This window comes from Cajanus cajan, chromosome 4 (genome assembly GCF_000230855.2).
Source record: "Cajanus cajan strain Asha chromosome 4, NIPB_CcT2T_4, whole genome shotgun sequence".
NCBI lineage: Eukaryota > Viridiplantae > Streptophyta > Magnoliopsida > Fabales > Fabaceae > Cajanus > Cajanus cajan.
In genome coordinates, this window is record NC_138520.1 from 13086407 (window position 1) to 13107704 (window position 21298).

At 42.3% G+C, this 21298-nt stretch overlaps 2 protein-coding genes across 4 annotated transcripts in view; both read left to right on the top strand.

The window, feature by feature from the left end:
* LOC109818972 (putative alpha-mannosidase At5g13980) overlaps positions 1-5269 on the top strand; it is a 35376-nt gene extending 30107 nt beyond the window's left edge. The window contains exons 19-25 of the mRNA XM_083072262.1: positions 1164-1276; positions 2477-2561; positions 3067-3177; positions 3306-3404; positions 4001-4048; positions 4734-4802; positions 4893-5269. Coding sequence (XP_082928388.1) covers positions 1164-1276; positions 2477-2561; positions 3067-3177; positions 3306-3404; positions 4001-4048; positions 4734-4802; positions 4893-5117 — 750 coding nt within the window. The 3' untranslated portion in view covers positions 5118-5269. The remainder of the gene's footprint in view (positions 1-1163; positions 1277-2476; positions 2562-3066; positions 3178-3305; positions 3405-4000; positions 4049-4733; positions 4803-4892) is intronic.
* Positions 5270-5409: 140 nt separating this feature from the next.
* Positions 5410-21298, top strand: part of LOC109802022 (uncharacterized) — a 48832-nt gene continuing 32943 nt past the window's right edge. The window contains exon 1 of one of the 3 annotated variants that reach the window (XR_014432942.1): positions 5410-21283. The gene's annotated coding sequence lies outside the window, so the exon portion shown is untranslated. The remainder of the gene's footprint in view (positions 21284-21298) is intronic. The other 2 variants (XM_083072264.1, XM_083072266.1) reach the window with 2 other exon arrangements.

Here is a 21298-nt window from a genome sequence, read left to right on the forward strand (position 1 = left end):
TAATTAAAATCGTCATCCCCGTGGCCAAGTCTTGAAAAGAACAATGAGAGTGATAAAATGTTACTGAACAATTCAAGTTTGTAGTGAACTTTTGTATGGAAATAAGACTATTAGCCAATTTTGGGACATGTAAGACATTATTCAAAACAATAGAGGACTCAAGTTGAATGCCGCCAGATCCAATAATGGGCATATTATCTCTATTAGCAACTATAATGAATTGTTTGGCATTTGTTTTGGAATATGAGGAAAAGAGTGAAGTAAAGGGAGTCATGTGATCTGTTGCTCCAGAATCAAGAATCCAAACTCTCTAAGAAACGAAGCCAGTAGTATTGAAAGTATTCTTACTCGTCATTGATAGAGTACATGAGTTAGAGGGCATACTCATAGATTCAACCATCATTTTTAGATGATCAATCTCTACCTTACATGTTGTAATATCCCGTTCCAATTGAAAGAGATGGGAATTTGCATCACCCGTGGATGAACTCAAAAAAATAAACAATGGGAGAGAGACAAAGAACTTAGATCTGCAATAAACCGAAAGGATTTGGACAACACCCCCCCTTGGAATGGTTTGGGGGGTCGCCAGCGAACCATTCTGGGTGGTCGCCCATGAGTGGGTCTCGTTGGAGATGGGCGCGTGGCCTACACGCACCAAGAAAAGGGGTAGACTGTGGTGGCACATGGCAGCTTGTGGGGAGGTCCCTGACCGTGCGACTCACGATGTTGGTATCATCTTAGATTATATTTATTTTTAGGGCAACAGAAACCAAGCTCTCAAGATCAAGAGCTCTGATACCAAGTTGAAAGAGAGGATCTTTATTAATTTGTTTCATTCTCATTACATTTTTCTCTTCCCCTATTATAGAGACACATTTGTCCCTAAAACAAGTAACTAAGAAAATAAATAAATATAAAAGAAATAAGAAAAGATCATATTAAATCTCCTAAAATAATATCAAATCTCCTAATATATTTTTATTTACAACAAAAAGTAATATATTTTTTTTGGGGTCTAGGGGGTTTGGATTACAGAAAATGTATGCCTAACCCCACTTTAGAATTGAGACTGCTTGCTTTACGGCACAGCTACTTCATAAATTCAACAAGAAGTTATATCCATCCTTTAGGTTGACAAGATTATTTATTTTATCCTTCAGATTAATCTTGGGATATACATAAAGGATAATACAACAGAATTCTCAGTTTTGGTGGATAGAGCTATTGGAGGATCCAGCTTAGAAGATGGACAAATAGAGCTGATGGTTCACAGGTATGTGTTATTCTTCAGATGCTGCTTTAAATAGATTGCTATTGTACTGGAGTTACTTGAAATAATAATTGAATTACTCATATTTTAGAAGTTAGCATTGCCTTGTTACTTGGACATGTGGCCTTTTTGCAGCTGTGGCTATGTGTGTAAGCATATAGAAAGGGACAAATCCCTTTAGTCATCGAAAAGTTTTGGAAGGAAAGCAAGATTTCTGAGATGTACAATGTAGGCAGTGATTTGGTATTTTAGTGCAGCATAATGCAAAGTTTTTTAGGGAACTTACCTGTTTCAGCATTTACGTGGGCATGTTGGTGGTGTCATCATCATCATTATGTTAGTGGTGGAGGATGAATTCTCTAATTCATGCATCATGTCCTATTTTTTGCACACTAGAGTTTGGATTGCTGTTTTCAGAGTGGATGGACTTAACCTGTAAATAAAAATTTTGCACTTAACAGTTTAACTGTTCTCTTACTTCAAGGCCCACAGATGGAGAACTGTTACAAAACACTCCACTGGCAAATCAGGCCATCACAGACCTGACATGACAATTTTCTACTCTGCAGTTTTCACCAAAACCATGAAAAGTATTTCCCTGGTGTAAATGATCACAAGAAGATAAAACTGAAAAGAATAACATCATTTATTCATCAGAAGAAAAAATATGAGCTAAATGACAGAATTTTTTCTTCTGATGAATAAATGATGTTATTCTTACTAGTTTATCTTCTTGCCATCATTAGTTTCTTACTTATTTTTTAATTGGTGGATGCATTTCTTATTAACATACTATATAGTTTTTCTTTTTGAAAAAATAATGTTATTAAAGTATTGTTATTTATAAAGGAAATGTGCAATTGATTTTATGTATTTTTGCATTTTAGATGAACAAAAAAATGCAGCCATCATGGCACGCTACTTTTTCAATTTGAAGTTTTCATGAATTTGCATCTGCACCTATCTATGTATTGCTGACATAGAATGGGGGACCGGGCAAGGGGTTTATTGGGGCCATGCAATGGTAAAGAGGCCCCTCATTGCTTTGATTGCTTCCACCACCTCCCACCCCTGCAACCAGCAGCCACCCTCTTTTTATGTCTTGTTTTGAGGGTGACTATTTTCACTCTTTGATTCCATTGATGTATTTTAGTTTCATTTTAAAACGGTTAACTAAATCTTTTTCTTCTATGTCACCAACAGGAGATTACTACTTGATGATTCAAAAGGTGTTGCAGAGGCTCTAAATGAAACAGATTGTGTTGGTGATGATTGCAGGGGTCTAACTGTAAGAATTTCTTACATACTGATAATGTCCTTTAGTTGTTAGCACTGTTTCTTTTATTAATGTCACATGTTTATTTTAGTTATAAAGTATCACATAATCAACTTGATAATTGCTCTCAAATGGGTCTTAATGCTAATGGCTGAAAAGGTTTGACAAATCAATGTCCATTCATTTTAGCCAATGTCAAACCTTTTTAGCTGAAGCTGACGAAAGTGTCAATGTTGTAATTTGGCATTTGCAAATATGTTTTATTGATATATGAAAAGAAACTAGCAAATTTTCAATTACAGTGAGGTTTTGATAAGAATTTATTCCCAATGTTGTCAATAAATTTTTCCTACCAAATTTTTGTTGCAGTGTGTATTTTTTGCTGTTAGTGTATTTGGTTGTAGCAGTATGTCTGCATAGCCTGCATTTTTGCCGATATTTATGCATGGAAAATGTCACTGCTGCATGATTTAGATTTTGGCAATTTGGAATATTTAACTCACAGCCTATTTCTTAGGTCCAAGGAAAATATTACTACAGAATCGATCCCTTAGGTGAGGGTGCAAAGTGGCGTCGTACTTTTGGACAGGAAATATATTCTCCACTTCTGTTAGCCTTTGCTGAAAAGGTGAATTTCAATACTGTAAAAGAAAAAGTAGTTCTCGTGGACATATTATCTACCTTTTATTTGATAAATTTTGAAATACTTGTAATTATATCATGTACCGGTCACTAAAGGTTTATTTCATTCTGCAGGATGATAAAGATGACTGGACGAATTCCCGTGTATTAACATTTTCAGGAATTGATTCTTCGTACGCATTACCTGATAATATTGCTATTATAACCTTACAGGTATATGTGTCTTTAGATTAAAGGGATTCCTTTCTCTTCAATTGTATTAGTTCAGTATTAACTAGAGACAATTACTTTTGGCCAACACTAACATTTGACTATTGCATGGTCAATACAATGATGGTATGAAACCTTGTTTTATTTGTGTGTTATGTGAGACCATCAAGATCAAAAGAAGGGTTGAAAGAGAAAAAAAGAGAAAGAAAGAAAGAGATAGAGAGAGAAAAAAAATCAAAGAACATATTTCTCTGCCAAAGGAGGAATTCCCCTTTTTATTACAATCACCAAAATAAATCTCTATTCATGGATACAATTTTATTTATATGCCTTTCACCCTCCTGATTCTTCTAACCTCTAACTGTTATAACTAAGCTAATACACATTACTGATAATAAATAACTACCAATTGTTGTAGCCAATCTTCTACCCATTGTGGCATAACACATAACCTGTTAACCCATTTACTCAATGGTCTCGCTTCCTTCTAGAATAGACCTTCAATTTTGAAACCTCTTGGTTCCTTCCTAACAACATATTACTCCGTTATGTAGAAACTCTTTAGCTTGTAATTATATATATTTTCTTGGAATTTTCAGGAACTTGACGATGGGACAGTTCTCCTTCGGTTGGCACATCTATATGAGGTCTCCACTAAATTCTTATGCAGTATTTGTTACATGTGCTTTTCTTTAAGATTTGAAATGAGAAGTTATATATGAGCATTTGTAATGGTTTCTGGTTCTATTTCTATTGTTTGTATGTTTCTTTGATGATTTTGCTGGAATGAACTATAAGCCTTGGTCCTAAAATTAAAATGCAACAATTAATAAGTGAATGAATGGAATGCTTTTTATTTTATTTTATTTTGCTAAAACAATAGTTGCAGTTTTATCGGAATAAATTAGTGAACCTATTTGAGTTGGGGAAAACCATTCTGAAACTTGCACAAGTTTCTTATAAGGTTGGATTCTGCCATTGCAATTGTTTTTCAAATAAATATATTACGTCGTGGATGATTGTTACTTGTGAATTTGGAGGTCCTTAAGATTAAACCATTTCCCTGCCGTGAAAATTTGGTTCTGAACAAAGGGTACTTAGCTTCTTGACCTTAACCAATGGAAGCTACACTCCGTGAGTGCAAATTAAGTCTTAGTTGTTAATTTTAAAAATTACGTGAATCATATTCATGGATAAAAAAATAAAAAATAAAAAAGCTTCTTCGCTCATGCTATTATTCATTGTCTTTTTCTTTCTTCTGTAATTAATGCATTATGTATTTACTTCTTGTTTTACTCCTTCATTCTCTTGGCCCAACATTTTGATGCACAGATTGAAGAAGACAAGGATCTCTCTGTGGTGGCAAGTGTGGAGTTGAAAAAGCTCTTCCCTGGGAGAAAGGTAAAAAGTGATTAGTTTCATGAGAGGATAGAAAACTCCTTTAAAACTTGTTTAGCTTGTTTTCTAACTTAAGTGCTTTCCTTGAATTAGATCCAAGAGGTGAAAGAGATGAACTTATCTGCCAATCAAGAAAGGACAGAGATGGAGAAAAAAAGACTTGCATGGAAAGTAGAAGGCTCTTCTGGAAATAGACATGTTTCAAGGGGAGGGCCAGTTGATCCAAAAGAGCTAAACGTCGAGCTTGCTCCAATGGAAATCCGCACTTTCATCATTTCCTTTGATCATGTGTCTCACCAACTTTTTGATGCATTGTAGAGCAAAATCACTTGTTGAAGTCCTTGCTTTTGAACAAGCTTGCATATTGGTATGTGTTGTTAAAGTCCTTGCTTTTGAAGATGCATATTGGTATATGACAGATTCAGCAAGCCGCTATAACCACGTTTCAAGTACTAGTGTGTTTTGCATAATACCTTATGTTCCTGTGTTAGGATACACACTCCAATTATCCTTGTTGTAGTAGGTCGGGTCTTGGGTCTCGGTCTTCTCGTTCAATCCGGGCGGTCCGAAGCGAGAGGGGGGGGTGCCTGCAAAGACACTCCAACGCTCAAGTAAGTACTCGGCGTAATAAATGCGGTAGGTCAAAAGTAGTTGCGTACCTCTCAGGAGTTCTATTTATAGGTGTTCGTGTTGGGCCGTGATTATGGGTTGGGCCCCGGGAAATTAGGGGACTGATCCTAAGTTTATGCTAATTAATTACTTGTAATTAAGTCTGGTAATGACGTTGACCTTGGCCGACCGTACCGACAAGTTCCGTACGTTCGTGTGGGGTCGGCGGTGTCGGGTACTCGGCGGGTTCGGGTACGCAAAGCGTTCGGATTGCTCGTCCTGTTCGGCACCATACGGTATACAACCCCCTCAGCGTCGAGGATAGAAAAGACGAAGACGGTAAAGAAAACGTAGCCATTGAACGCCTGGCTTTCGGGTAGGTCGGCCTTATTTCTCGCGAGTCTTGAATTCGGGGGGGGGGGGGGGGTTTAATCTCCTGAAGTAACGCCGCACCGAGCTGTGTCGATGAGCCGAACCCTCCTTGGATTACGCGTTGTGAAATCGACGCGTGGACTCCGGTGGAGGGCTCCTAGAGTTGACAAGGTGGCCTGGAAATCATGCCGAGATTTCTGATAGAAGCGACCTGAAAATGCTCAAATTTGAGGTCGTGCCGTGGCCTTTTTAGATGTTGGGGGCCGATACCGAGGCCGCCGAGATGAGTGGGCCTCAAATGTTGGAATTAATTGTTGTGCCGAGGTCTTTTTATGTGTTGAAGGTCATGCCGAGGTTGAAACGAGTGTGACTTGCCACGTGGGCCTTGGCGGTTATGGGCCCAACGGTTATTTAATCTGGACCGTTGGATGTTCTAGATCGAACGGTCCCGGTCTTGCTGAGGCTTTTCACCTTCCCCGTTTACCTCACCTATAAATAGGGGGAGGGGGTGTGAGAATTTACTTGCTGTAAATTCTCCGAGCTCTCTCGCAATCAGATTCGACCGAGCTAACCGAGTAAGGTAAATTTTGTATTCGTTATTTTTTAGCAATAAATGGATAGGGGATATTCCTCGGCAATGAGTTGGACGTCCTCGGAGGGTTCGGACACTAATTCAAGTAGAGGTGGGTCGGGGTCAAGTGAGATATCTAGGCTGCCGCCTCTGCAGTGCGAGGTAGTGTTTCCTTCCGACCGCCCCGAGCCAGAAGATAGTGGGGATGAGGTGGTTGAGATCTCGGCACCGCCGAATCTAGGTATAGCCCTGGCGCGAGCTGTCGAAGTTGACAAGAGGGGGGTGAGCTTGGTCGGGGTAGGGCCTGCCGACGTGGAGATTCAGGGGGGTGTAAGGGAAGTGGTCGGTGGTGATCGAGGTAAACGTAAGGTCATCTCGAGACCTAAGCCGAGAGCGAGGATTGATTATGGCTCTCTGGAGATGTCGGGGTATGAATGGGTAGACGGAGAGGTCGGCATATATTTCTCCAAGTGGTCTGACCAAGCCATGCTAGACACCTTTGTTTCTTTGGAGAAGTGTTTTGGCAGTGGAGACGGAGAATTTCCTTTGCTTGCCGAGTCGTGCGAGGACGATGGGCCGAACACTGATTTCGTCTTTCTAGAACCAGGTGACGACGAGGCCGACTACTTCTACGCCTACATGTGCTGGTTCGAAGATCTCGGGGTCCAATTGCCATTTGATGATTTCCAGATGGGTGTGCTCCGAGTGCTTAATGTTGCGCCGACCCAATTACATCCGAATGCTTGGGCGGCAATGCAGGCATTCCGAAACCTCTGTCTATGCTTAGGACTCACGCCTCGACCGTTGGCGTTTCTATATTTTTATACGTGTCGGCCGAGTAAACCGATGAAGTGGGTATCGTTGTCTCGGGTGCCGAAGCGTGGGTTTCTTCAAGCCTTCACCTCGTCTTACAAAGGGTTTAAGAGTGGGTTTTTTAAGGTTCGTTGGGGGTCGGACATGAGAGATTGTTTCTATGATCGCGAAAACACTCCCCTATTCCCCTTCTACTGGACGAGGCGTCCGACTCGTTACGAGGCTATATCAAAATCAAATCTCCCTGCCAGGACATAGAGATTGTTGAACTCCTCGACCAACTGCTGAAGGAACTACCCGTCCGAAGCCTCCTGGATATTTTCGAGACGTCTCATTTTGAGATGGTCTTGCTAGGTATGTACCTTAGGCTTCGGTAATGTAGCACCGTTTTTAATTGATGTTAAAATTTGCTTTGTTGTAGGATTGATGGCTGGAGGCAAACTTGACGTGGTCGCGATGCTCGCCAAGAGGGCGAAGGAAGCAAAGGAGAGCGGAAAGGTGCCGCCGGCAAGGTCGGCCCTCAAGGCACAACGAGACAAGCCTCCTCACGTCCTGATTCCAGCGTCCGATCCCAAAAAGAAAGGGGGGTCGTCTAGGGTTCGAGCGGCCGAACAAAACCTTGAGTCGGAACGACCGAGCACTTCCTCCAAGCGGCCGAAGCAGCTATCACTGGATCAAACAGGGTGTGGGGCCTTCGCCATTCCTGCTGTTGTTGCGGGGTCCAACCTCCTAGCTTCGGACGTGCAGGTCGAGAACTTGGTCAGTCTCGACGTTACTACCGGGGGAGGACTTCAATACTTGGAGGGGATGTCAACGGAGGCCGAGTACAAGCTATTCTGTGAGCTTGATGCTCGGACTTCCCTTATGGCCAAGCATGTGATGATGAGGTCGGCTGTCTCGGCCGAGAGGCTCCAAAGCCGTTTGAAAGATGCTGAGGCGACGGTGAAAGATGCCTTGAGTGCTAATGCCAAGGCCACTGAATCGGCTGAGGAATTGAAGAAAGTCGCCGATGCGTATCGCAGGGAGGCCGATGACTTGAAGCTGACCGTGCAAAAGATGAAGGTCGACGCTGCCGCTGCTGCAAATGAGATCGCCCGGCTTAAGGAGTCGGCTGCGCAGTTCGAGGCCGAGGCCACCGAGCAAATTCTCTCTCAACGTGACGCCGGCTTCCATCATGCTGTTCGGCAGGCTTATCACTTTTGCGACGTCCCGGCTGACTTTCAGTTTGATGTTAGTCGGGACTTCTTGGGTGGCAAGTTTATGAGCTATGCCGAGTTCCCCCAAGGAGCCGAGCCAGATGCCGAGGCTTCGCGCCAGAATATGTCTAGTCGGGCCCCGGTGCAATCAACTGGGGAAGATGACCAAATAATTGATGTCGTCGGAGACGGGACCCCGGTGGAGCCGGCGGTTGAATAGGATCGGCTTGTATAGCCTGCTAGGTTTAGGGATTACTTGTAATTTGGCCGGTAGCGCCTTTTGTTAGCTCGGCCTTAGGTGTCGGGGGTGTAGGCTGATTTAATTTTTTGTAAGTAGCCATTTTGATCGGCACTGATTAATAGATTTATTTCAAGTTGATGAACCGAACGCGCCTCAACCGAGGGTTTTTTCACAACGCGATAGAAACGAAACCTGTGCGAGCGACCGGCTCAATCTGCCATTATTAATAATGAGAGTGCATTTGAATGCTAAGTTAAAAAGAATCGGCCTCGGCTTAACCGAGGGTTTTCCCTTTTTTAACTCGGTGGAAATTAATAATGGGACTTTATTCGGATGCTGTTAAAATGAATCGGTCTCGGGTTAGCCGAGGGTTTTCTTTGTGAGAGGTCGGTTAGGTCGGCCATAAGTGATGCCACCGCCATGTATGGTGCGTAGCGGGTTCTTGTTCTACTTACGCGAGTAGGAGGTAGCTCGGTCAAATCGTGATGGGCCCGACCCATTGGGAGTCGGGGCGTTATGTTGGGTTTGAATACTGGTGGTATGCTACTCGGCCTAGATGCGTTCTTAACCGAGGGGGGTACTCAGCAGGAAAAGCTGTCGGGCTCGGTAGAACGTCGAAGTGGTCGGCCGAGGGATGCTCGGCGTTGGTGCGTAACGTTTGGCCCAGGTGCATCCTTAGCCGAGGAGGGTACTCGGCAGGGAAACCTGTCGGGCTTCGTGGAACGTCGAAGTGGTCGGCCGAGGGATGCTCGGCGTTGGTGCGTGAGTAACGTTCGGCCTAGGTGCATCCTTAGCCGAGGAGGGTACTCGGCAGGGAAACCTGTCGGGCTCGGTGGAACGTCGAAGTGGTCGGCCGAGGATTGCTCGGCGTTGGTACGTGTAACGTTCGGCTTAGGTGCATCCTTAGCCGAGGAGGGTACTCGGCAGGGAAACCTGTCGGGCTCGGTGGAACGTCGAAGTGGTCGGTCGAGGATTGCTCGGCGTTGGTACGTGTAACGTTCGGCTTAGGTGCATCCTTAGCCGAGGAGGGTACTCGGCAGGGAAACCTGTCGGGCTCGGTAGAACGTCGAAGCGGTCGGCCGAGGATTGCTCGGCGTTTGTACGTGTCGATCGAGATCGAGTTCCGCATCATTGTGGTCTACATATGCATAATATTGGATGAGGAAAGATAATGAAATAAGTTTTTTATTAATTAAGTGTCTCGTTAAAAACCTTGCCGACCCAAAACCCTCCTTAGGGACAAAAGAGTCGGTCAAGGAAAAGAGTGCACTAGTACATCAACTGTAATACATCTTTAGGTGAGTTGAGTTCCAAGTTCTAGGGATAAGCTTTCCGGACAGGTGCTCCAGCTTGAATGCTCCGTTATTCAGGTTGTGTCGGACTCGGAAGGGCCCATCCCAGTTTGGGGCGAGCTTCCCTTGCTTCGGATCTTTCCTTGCTTCGCCCATGGCTCTCCAAACGAGATCTCCTTCTCGGAATGCTCGAGGCTTCACCTTGCTGTCGAACCTTCTCTTGTATCGTTGTTTGGTGGCCTCGGCCACAACCAGTGCTCGGTCTCGAACCTCCTCTATCGCGTCTAGGTTTGTTCGGAGTTCGACTTCGTTGTTTGCCTCATCAAAGTGGGTTCGGCAGAATGACGGTTCCCCGATTTCCACTAGGATCATCGCATCGGACCCGTAAGCCATGCGAAAAGGGGTCTTCTGCGTAGTCGATTGGGGGGTACATCGGTATGCCCAGAGCACCTCGGGTAGTTGCTCGGCCCATGCTCCCTTTGCCTCCCCTAGCCGTTTCTTTAATTCTGCCAGGATGACCTTGTTGGCCGACTCGGCCTGCCCATTTGTTTGTGGGTGTTCCACCGAGGTAAACTTGTGTTGTACTCCTAGGCCAGCCAGGAACTCGTTGAGTTTTCGATCGATGAATTGAAGGCCGTTGTCGGTCACTAGCGTGTGAGGGACGCCGAAGCGGGTGATGACGTTTTTCCATAGGAATTTTTGAACCTGGAGGGCAGAGATGCATGCCAGGGGTTTGGCTTCAATCCACTTGGTAAACAAATCCACGGCTACGATGAGGAACTTGCATTGTCCCTTGGCGATCGGAAATGGTCCCAGTATGTCGGCTCCCCAGGTAGCGAATGGCCATGCGGGGGGAATGCAATGTAGTTGCTCGGCCGGCTGGTGGATTAGGTTCCCATGCTTCTGACACGGTAGACACTTCTTCACAAACGCTGCACAGTCGGTGCTCATGGTCGGCCAGTAGTATCCGGCCCGTAAGAGCTTGGAGACAGTTGTCCTTGCTCCTGAGTGCAGGCCGCAGATTCCCTCGTGCACCTCTCTCGTCACATAATCGGCTTCATGGGGGTCGAGACATTTTAGCAGCGGGGTAGAGAAACCACGTTTGTACAGTTGCCCGGCAATGATAGTATATCTACTGGCTTGGGTTCGCAAACGTTTGGCCTCGGCTGGATCGTCTGGTGTGACCCCGTCAATGATGAAAGCTTTGATTTCGGCTCGCCAGTCTGGGGGATCTTTTGGTGCGGTGTGGTCGGCATCGACATTTGCTATCAACTCCGTGTCAACACTGGGGTGGTCGATCTCCTGTTAGATGATGGTTCTCAAGTGACCTGGTTTTTTGGTTGTGGCTAGCCTAGCCAACCGGTCGGCTCGAGTGTTGTTCTCTCGTGGGATGTGCTCGACCGACACCTCCTGGAAGTTTGACTTCAGCCCTTGATAAGTGTGGTAGTATTTCATCATCACGTGGTCCTTGACCTGGAAATTACCACCTACTTGTTCGGCCACAACCTTAGAATCGGTCAGACATTTGATTCTCGTCGCGCCCATGTCTTCGGCTAATCTGAGCCCGGCTATCAGGGCTTCGTACTCGGCCTGATTGTTGGAGGCTTTGAATCGAAAACGCAGGGATTGCTCCAAGGTAATGCCCTTCGGCCCCTCTAAGATTACACCTGCTCCGCTCCCCTGGCTGTTTGAGGAGCCGTCCACGTGGAGGGTCCACCATTGTTCTTCGAAGTGGCCGTGGGGGTGTAACTCGTTCACGAAGTCGGCCAGGCATTGCGCTTTGATCGGCCCTCTCGGCTTATATGCAATGTCAAATTGCGAGAGTTCGACAGCCCATGCCATCATTCTCCCAGCGAGTTCGGGTTTTCCTAGGACTTTGGAAACCGGGCAATCGGTGTGCACGACCATTCGGTGGCTCTGAAAGTAGTGTCTCAAACGTCGGGAGGTATGTACCAATCCGAGAGCGACTTTTTCAATAAGTTGGTATCGGGTCTCGGAATCCTGAAGAAGTCGGCTAACGAAATAGACGGGAACCTGAGAGCCTCCCTTTTCTTGTACCAGAACCGAGCTGATTGCTTCGTCTGATACGGCTAAGTATACCAACAGCGGATCCAAACGGTCCGGTCTCGTCAGGGTCGGAGGGGTCGCCAAAGCTGTCTTCAATGCCGCGAAGGCCTCTTTGCTTGATTCGTTCCAGGCGAAAGTCGACGCCTTTTTCAAGAGCTTCGTCATCGGACTGATTTTGTCGCCTAGCCGAGGGAGGAATCGGGACAGGGCAACCAGTCTTCCAGAGAGGCGCTGCAATTCCTTCAGGCTGCTCGGGCTCCGCATATCTATTACAGCTTGGCATTTGTCTCGGTTAGCTTCTATGCCTCTCGATGATAGCATAAAGCCGAGAAATTTACCTCCCTTAACCCCGAAAGTGCACTTCTCGGGGTTGAGTCGCATGTTATGTTTACGCAATGCTCCGAATGCTTCGGCGAGGTCGGCCGCGTGATCTTCCATGGAGTTAGATTTCACCACCATATCGTCCACATAAATCTCGATATTGCGGCCGATTTGATCTCGGAATACCTTGTCCATCAACCTCTGATAGGTTGCCCCAGTGTTCTTCAACCCGAACGGCATTACCTTGTAACAAAAATTGGCGCTTTCGGTGATGAACGCCGTTTTTTCCTCGTCGGCCGGGTGCATTTTTATTTGGTTATAGCCTGAATATGCATCCAAGAAGCTGAAGATTGCGTGCCCTGACGCACCGTCTACAAGCCGATCAATACAAGGGAGCGGGTATGCATCCTTCGGGCAGGCTTTATTGAGGTCGGTGTAGTCGGTACACATTCTCCATTTGCCATTTGACTTCTTGACCAGAACTACATTTGCCAGCCACGTGGTGTAGGTAACTTCTCGGATGAACTTTGCTTGCAATAGTTTTTGCACCTCAACATTTGCAGCCCTTCGTTTCTCGTCTCCCATTTTCCTTTTCTTTTGGGCTATCGGTCGGGCGTCTCGGCACACTGCTAATCGGTGACACAAGAAACCAGGGTCTATCCCAGGCATGTCTGACGCCGTCCAAGCAAACAAGTCTTTGTTGTCTCGGACAGTTTGCCTGACTCGGTTTGCATCAGTTTCGCTCAACTGGGATCCTATTTGGGTGATTTGTTCGGGTGATCGGCCGAGCTGGAAAGGGACGATGTCTTCGGCGGCCTCAATTCGTTCCACTTCCCCTAAACGAGGATCGAGGTCGATGCTCTCGGCTGTCTCCTGTCTAACCACGTTTACCCTTCTTGCTGTCGCGGGTGGCTCGGCCAGAGGCTGCACCTTCAGGCTAGAGAGGTAACACTCCCTTGTAGTTTTTTGGTCGGCATGCACGGTGATCACCTCCTGCTTATCCCTCGATGGAAATTTCATGCACAGGTGGGGGGTCGAAACAATGGCCCCCAACGTGTTGATCGAGGGTCGGCCCAGTAGAACATTGTACGACGTGTTGGCGTGTACCACGATGTATCGGATCTTGATCTCTCGGGAAGTCTTTTGGTCGAACCCGAAACGGGTATACAGGTCGATGCACCCTCTCGTCATCACTCTTCCGCCAGAAAAACCGACAAGGGGTTCGTGATATGGCTCTAAGCTCTCCTCGGGAATCCCTAGCTGCACAAAAGTATTCCAGTACAAGATGTCGGCGGAGCTCCCTTGGTCGACCAAGGTTTTCTTCACGATGCAGTTGTGCATCTCGACTGAAATCACCATAGGGTCGTCTTGGATGGGGTCGACACCACGAAAGTCTCGGTCCGAGAATGTGATGGTCGGCATCCTCGGTGCTTTCTGCTGGTTCACGGTATTTACATCTCGAACTGCTCGGAGGTGCCGCTTTCTAGCCGAAGAGGTGGAGCCTCCTCCGGCGAAACCCCCGGCGATCGTGTTTATTATCTTTCTCGGCCGAGTGTTGTCTTCTCTTGAATTTCGTGAATGGTCCTTCCTTTCGGCCGAACGGGACCTGTGACGTCGATCCCTTGGTGGTGACGTTCGCCGACTGTATTCTTCATCTCTCCCTCTTGGTCGGTGGTCTTGCGGTGAGACAAAGTTCTTCAGGTGCCCTTGCTTGATAAGGTCCTCAAGCTTGTCCTTTAGCGCCGAGCATTCTTCCGTCAAGTGCCCCCGGTTTTGGTGGAATCGGCATGCTTTCGCCTTGTCCGCCCTTGGGGGCGTGTTCGCTCTTTTCGGAATTATCAAGATTTCCGACGAGAGGGCTTGCTCCAATACCTTAGCCCTGCTAGCATTGAGGGGAGTGTACGTTGTGTAACGAGGTCCTCTCGGGGGGCGGGAATTTGAGGGGTCGGCATTGATCTTTTTTGTTGGTTCCCGGCTAGATTCCTTCCGGTTGTAATTCTCCTCGGCTCTAGCTTGATTTCTTGTTTCGGCCAACTCTTCCATTTGCATGTATTTTTCAGCTCGGCGTCGGAGATCATTCATGTCCACAGGTGGCTTTTTGCATAAGCTATTGACGAATGGTCCTGGCCTGAGGGCAGTGCTCAACCGGTCCAGCGCCACGGCTGGGTTGAGATCACCGATCTCCATGGCAATCCTGTTGAACCGGTCCATGAAACATCTCAGACCCTCTTTCTTCTCCTGACGCACTCCCGCTAAAGCCAACGAGGTCGTCCTGTACGGCTTGCTCGTCGCAAATTGCAAAGTGAACTGGGATGACAACTCGCCAAACGAGTCGATGGAAGAGTTCGGCAACCTGGTGAACCAGTTTAGAGCTCTTCCTTTCAGTGAGGTGGGAAATATTTGGCACAGGGCCGAGTCGTCTTGGGTGGAGAGAGTTGCCTGCGTCAGGAAAACATTTAGGTGTTCGTCGGGGTCGGAAGTTCCGTCATATTTCTCAATTGGGAGGTTTTTCCAATGATCCATGAGGGTTGTTTCCATTATTCTCCGTGAAAAGGGATGTCTTAGGGAATGGACGGTGGTTTCGGCCCTATTGGCTATCAATGAGGTGCTCGGTATTCGAGTTACCGGCTCAGTCGGGGCGTGATAGGCAGATTCTTCCACGGCTGTGGGGGTGGACGGCACACAAGTTTGGTTCAGGTTCCGGAGTTCGGCATTCTGCCGCCGTAACTCGGCTAGTTCCCGGGCGTCGGCTTCTCTTTGCCTGCGTATGGTGGCCATTTCTTCCCGCAACGCGCGGAGGTCGTCTTGTAAATTTGGTTGGGTTTGGTCAGTATTCGGCTGGACCTGCTGTATCACGGGTTCCGGTTGAGTTTGGGGCATTCCGTACGGGTAACGCTCTTGGTTAGTCATGGCGGGATTGGCTTCGGTATTAATGTTGAGTCGGTTGGGTCGTTGTTGATTGTCCTTTGCGGGTCACTACCATATCTCGGTCTCAGTCGTAGAGTTAAGAAAGGGGCTGAAAACGTCTCTTCGGCCCCACGGTGGGCGCCAAATGTTCCTGTGTTAGGATACACACTCCAATTATCCTTGTTGTAGTAGGTCGGGTCTTGGGTCTCGGTCTTCTCGTTCAATCCGGGCGGTCCGAAGCGAGAGGGGGGGGTGCCTGCAAAGACACTCCAACGCTCAAGTAAGTACTCGGCGTAATAAATGCGGTAGGTCAAAAGTAGTTGCGTACCTCTCAGGAGTTCTATTTATAGGTGTTCGTGTTGGGCCGTGATTATGGGTTGGGCCCCGGGAAATTAGGGGACTGATCCTAAGTTTATGCTAATTAATTACTTGTAATTAAGTCTGGTAATGACGTTGGCCTTGGCCGACCGTACCGACAAGTTCCGTACGTTCGTGTGGGGTCGACGGTGTCGGGTACTCGGCGGGTTCGGGTACGCAAAGCATTCGGATTGCTCGTCCTGTTCGGCACCATACGGTATACCTTATATTCCCTTACTCCAAATCCGTTGAAGACTAGGTATAGTTAGCCTTGTAGTTTTCGCATAATATGTTTATCTTCCACTAATCATCCAACCAAGAGCTAGGGATCTTGTCTCACTAAATATTAGCTTGTAGATTAGGTCCACTAATCATACAACCATATAAATTATTCAAGAAAGATGCACATAACAAAGTTATCATGATTGGATTAGGAGCGAGAAACTTGAAAGTTAAATATATTTTTAGTATTGTAAAATGAAAAAAAAAAATTAATTTCTGTTGTTTTTGAAATTACATGACTACATGGTTTATTAAATATGTTTTATTGCAAAACAATTTTAAATTATTTCATTATTACCATCATAAAATAAAATGTTAAATTTCTTTGATATCGACAATATTTTTTAGTATTTGATAAAAGTATTTTTGGATTAAATATGGTTTTAACTTTTGAACTTTTATTAATTTTTACTTTTACTTTCAAGAATAAATTTTATTTTACTTTATTTTTTCAAGTTTTCTTTCATGAACAAAGAATCTTGACGTTGAGAATCAAAAATGTTAGGAAGAAAAAATTCCAAGACTAAAATTGAAAATTGGTAAAAGTTAAATGACTAAAACTAATAAAATAATTATTCAAGTACTAAAAATAAAAATAAAAAATAAAAAATTATTGGCTAAAAATATATTTAATTCAATATCTTCTGAGTATAATTATAAGATTAATTTTCAACTTGGAACCAAATAATTAAAGATTTATGTCTTTAAAGTGAGCAATAATCAAGATGACATATGTTAGCGTGACAAAGTATATAAATATATTAAATGTTTAAATATGTTTTAATTATTATAAAATAAGTAAATTTTGATTTTTACTGTTCAATCGTAAAATAAATGGATAAGAGGTTTGTGAGATTTTGTTATGGGGGACTTTATTACTAGGAGCAAACTCTAATAAAAAAATGAATAAGTTAGAGCTTGTTTAGTTTTATTGTTTTGTTTTTATTTTTAAAGAAAATAGAAAATATATATGAAAATGTGCTTAGTTTTAATATTAGAAAATATTTTTAAAGAAAATATTTTCAAAAAAAAAAGAGGCTAAATTTTGAAAATAGAAAACTGTTATTTTCAGTGTTTCTGAAAATGTACCTATTTTTTTTTATTCTATTGTTATTAATATTTTATGATTTATTTGATATAATTATTCTGAGTAATTTTAATAAGATATGTTATATATTACTTAATTATTATAATTAAATATTGGTTGCTAAATATGATTAATATTTAATGGAATTGAATATTTATTTTTTAAGATAAATAATATCAAAATATTTCATAATATTTTTATTTGTAAGACCTAAGATGTAATTCTATTTATATTTTTATTTATTTATTTATTGTTCATAAATAATATGATTATTTTCATATTATTATAGATATATATTATAAACTAATACTTTAGCCTATGTATGTTAAATGTTTATTATATTTAACTAAAATTTATAATAAATTATAAGTACAAATTAATACTATATTTAAATATATATAAATTATATTTAAAGTTTATATAAATAGATATTTTTAAATATATAAATTATATTTTATATTTATGATAAATAATTTATATTGTGACATAATATTATTTTTATTTATTGATAATTTATTTTAAAAATATTAAAATTTAATTTATAAATAAAAATAATAAATAAAAATAGAATTGAATAAGAACATAACAGAATTTTTAAAAATTTTCAAATTGAAGGATAAAACCTAAAATCACTTTCACTGAATATAAATTCTTAAAAATATTATATGCAAGATAATTTTTTATTTAATATATAGAGATAGATTTATTGTTCAAATTTTAATTGTAAAGTTTATATTAAAAATATTTTATGAAATTTTATTGTAAATAGTTAAATTAAATTCATTTTCTAAATTTCAAAATTAGAAAATGAAAATTGTAACGACCCGCCGTGGTCCTTACACTCAATGGAATCGCACTAAAAACTAGTAGACTAAGAAAAATACAAAAACTGGATAACTCATACATACAGTTATATATAAAAATAATAATAACTATGTTTCTATGTACAAAATATAACATTATATATGTACAGTCATCCCAAAAATAATATCACCCTAGTGTAGGTGGTCAAGCACAGACAAAACAATTACCCAAATGGTAATTCTGACACGAGAATAAAACTTCACGTCTCGCAACGGTCACAACAACCTACTCCAACCTAACCCTGATCTGCTCACATACATAGTATGATCATCGCAGTCCATTCACATGGAAATAGAAGGGTAAGCTAGAGTTCAAAAATCAATCATACAAGTATAGAATAAAAAAATCTATACTACACATTCATCCAATCAAGTCCCAAAGGGGCTCCCATCTCAATCAACCATCAATTCATCAAACATGAAGTCAACACCACACACTTCATCATATAAGAAATCATGCAATAATAGCAACTGATGACAGATATCAATACATATCAATCATCTAATGCGTTGTCACACATACACCTAAGAGATCTCCCTAACAGTAGAGTAATATAAGTGACATCCCAATCCTACTGAAACCACCCCAATCGTTTTCACGCCCAATGCGCCCGCTCGGTCACAACTAATCAGGATATAAATCCTCACTCGGGTTTACTCAAATTATGTCACTTACACACTTGGAAGTCTGGTTCCACCGTTAGGTATAACACAGCTGGGTACAGGCTTACCACAACCTTGGCATGCATTACCAAGTCACTTGTGGAGTTTGCCCACCGACTATCCGCAAGGAACCACGCACCTTCCCCAGTACTTGGTTAAGGGAATAACCCTTGACCTCATACTCCGCTCCAACACTAGCTAAGGACTTAGAAGATACTCACCCAAACCAGTGGCTTATCTAAGCACCACTCTCACCCAAAACTAGTGGCCTATCTAAGTATCACTCTCATTTATATCAGTGGCCTATCCAAACACCACTCTCAAGAAACTCTATGTGAGTTCTTCTAGTTCAAAAATATTTCCCTCTCCTCAAGTCCTAGGCTAGACACATGTCATAAGGCATCACATGCAATAATGCATCATACACCATACATGGTCAATCCACCATCATGATCAATATCATCTCATATAAACATACACACATGTCATATCATATTTAAACATTCATACATATCATTACCAAGCATACATATGAATCATACACCACCATACATCATATATCATACATACATGATCAAATCTTCAAATTTAAACATGCATAAGCATCATTTTGAATCAACATTACTAAACATACTCACGCCCGGTGCAGCCAGCTCACGCCCGACCTACATCCAACCCGAGAGCTCTAAAGCTCATCCACGCCCGACACAGCCAACGCGCGCCCGGCCTAAAATCAACCAGAGAGTTCTAAAACTCATCCATGCCCGGCGTAGAATCCCCATGCCCAGCGTCATTGAGATAGAGACTCATAGGAGTCTCCACGCTCGGCGCGTTAGCCCTGCGCCCGGTGTCGTCTAGATAGAGACCTCTAGAGGTCTCCACACCCGACGCACCTACCCTACGCTCGACGCCATATTAGTAACTTACTAAACAAGGCCACTATCTGATATCGTTCCCGGCGTGGTTCTCCTCACGCCCGACGTGAACTCATCCAAAGGCTCCCAATTACAATCGCACGCGGCATGATCAAGAAATGGTTGCCCTTGATGAATGTACGTCTGGTGCTAAGAACATGTGCCCGGCGCAAATTCATACAGCAACCTCCAAAACTTCAAAAATTTCCATCAAAACCTGAAAATCAACAAATCCAGCCACATGCAATCCATGAAATCTAACACATAGGCTCAATACAACTTGAAAACAAACTCAGATTCAACATGCACTCTAGCTCCCCTCACCTGAAAGTTGGCTCAGAACAGCCAAGAACTGAGAAGAAGAAGAATTTATTTCTAAAGCTCAACCCATGAACTTCAATCTTCCAAAACAAGCTTCTTAGCCTGAATTCCAAGAAAAGACAGAAGGGATTAGTGATCTAGAGAAGAAGAAGAATCAAATAGAGAAATTTATGAGAGAAAGGAGCTCACAGACCCTTATGTTGTGGAATGAAAAAGAATCCTAAATTAGCTTAGTCTATAAACAAGGAAACTATAAGTAATCCAACTAATAAACTGATAGAGAGTTGGATCTAACTATTTTATTATTACTTTTAATCGATCTAAAATATCACACTATTATTTTTATTTTTTATTATTATGCAATCATTTTTAATTACTTGTTTGTGTATTAAAAAGTTATGTGATTATCTCATGTGTTACCCATAATTGTTAATGATACTATATTTATGCTTGAGATCTCTAAAAATAACATTTACAAATCCTTAAAACTAATGTTATTTATCTATCTTAAAATGTATGTAAGAAAAATAGTGACTTTAGAATATTTTATAATAATCAAAATCAAATTTTTCTTATAATTTTTTTAAAAATTTTAAGTTCTTATTTAAAAAAAATCAATTTATTATAAATGTAAAAAAAAAAAAAAAAAAGGTTGCCCAGAATTCGGGAATTTCGGTAATCATCAAAACATCGTTGGTGTTACTATGGTCAAAATTTGATTCTCTGGAGACCGAATTATAAACTTGCACAGTAAATAGTTTTAGTTTGATAAATAAAGGGGAGGGGGGGTCTACTTTTGTAATTTTTAAAAAAAATTATTTTCCAATAAAAAATTCTTTTCAGTTCCTTAAGGAAAAGTAATATGATTTGATAGCTTGGATTACATAGTCTAAACACTATAACACATTTAAACTCCGTTGTAAACATGAGACAACCAAAGATATTCAAAAAAAAAAATAGAGGGAAGAAATTGCCACAATTCATTCCCTATTCAAGCGAGAAACAAACAAAGAGAGTGAGCAAAAACACGGTATTCACCTTCGTCTCTCTTGACTCTTCAAAACTGTGTTTTGACCCGAAACCCTAACCAAAGTTAACATGCGTCGATGGAGCATCTTCTCGTTGAGGCCTTTCCAATCCCATACTTTTTGGTAGTTGTAATCTCTCTGATTTTCTCTTTTACTTTCTTTTTCACAATTTCGGTGCTTCTTTATTTTCTTTACTCTCTAGTTTGGACGCATGCCTTTTCATGAACCATTTTTTTTTTTAATTTCATTTTTCTTGTTTGTTACTTGAATCTGTTTCGAATGTGCTATTTTTCTTTGTGTTTATGCGAAATGCGATTTCGAGTTTTTTGATCGATTGAAGTTTTGAAAACAAGAAGATTGAGGCGTTGTGTTGTTGAAGCAATAGAGAATTGGGCTACTTTCGATTTTTTTTTTCCTTACCAAAAAGACATTTACATTTTATTGTGTGAATTGGAAAGCAGGGAAGGAGGAGTAGCCTAGGGATGATGTTGTTGTTGAAGATGAAACTAATGGTGGGTTTCTATTGAATCTTCATATTTTGATATAGTTTATGATCCCGATTCAGGTTTTGACTTTGAAGGTAAATTGTCTGACT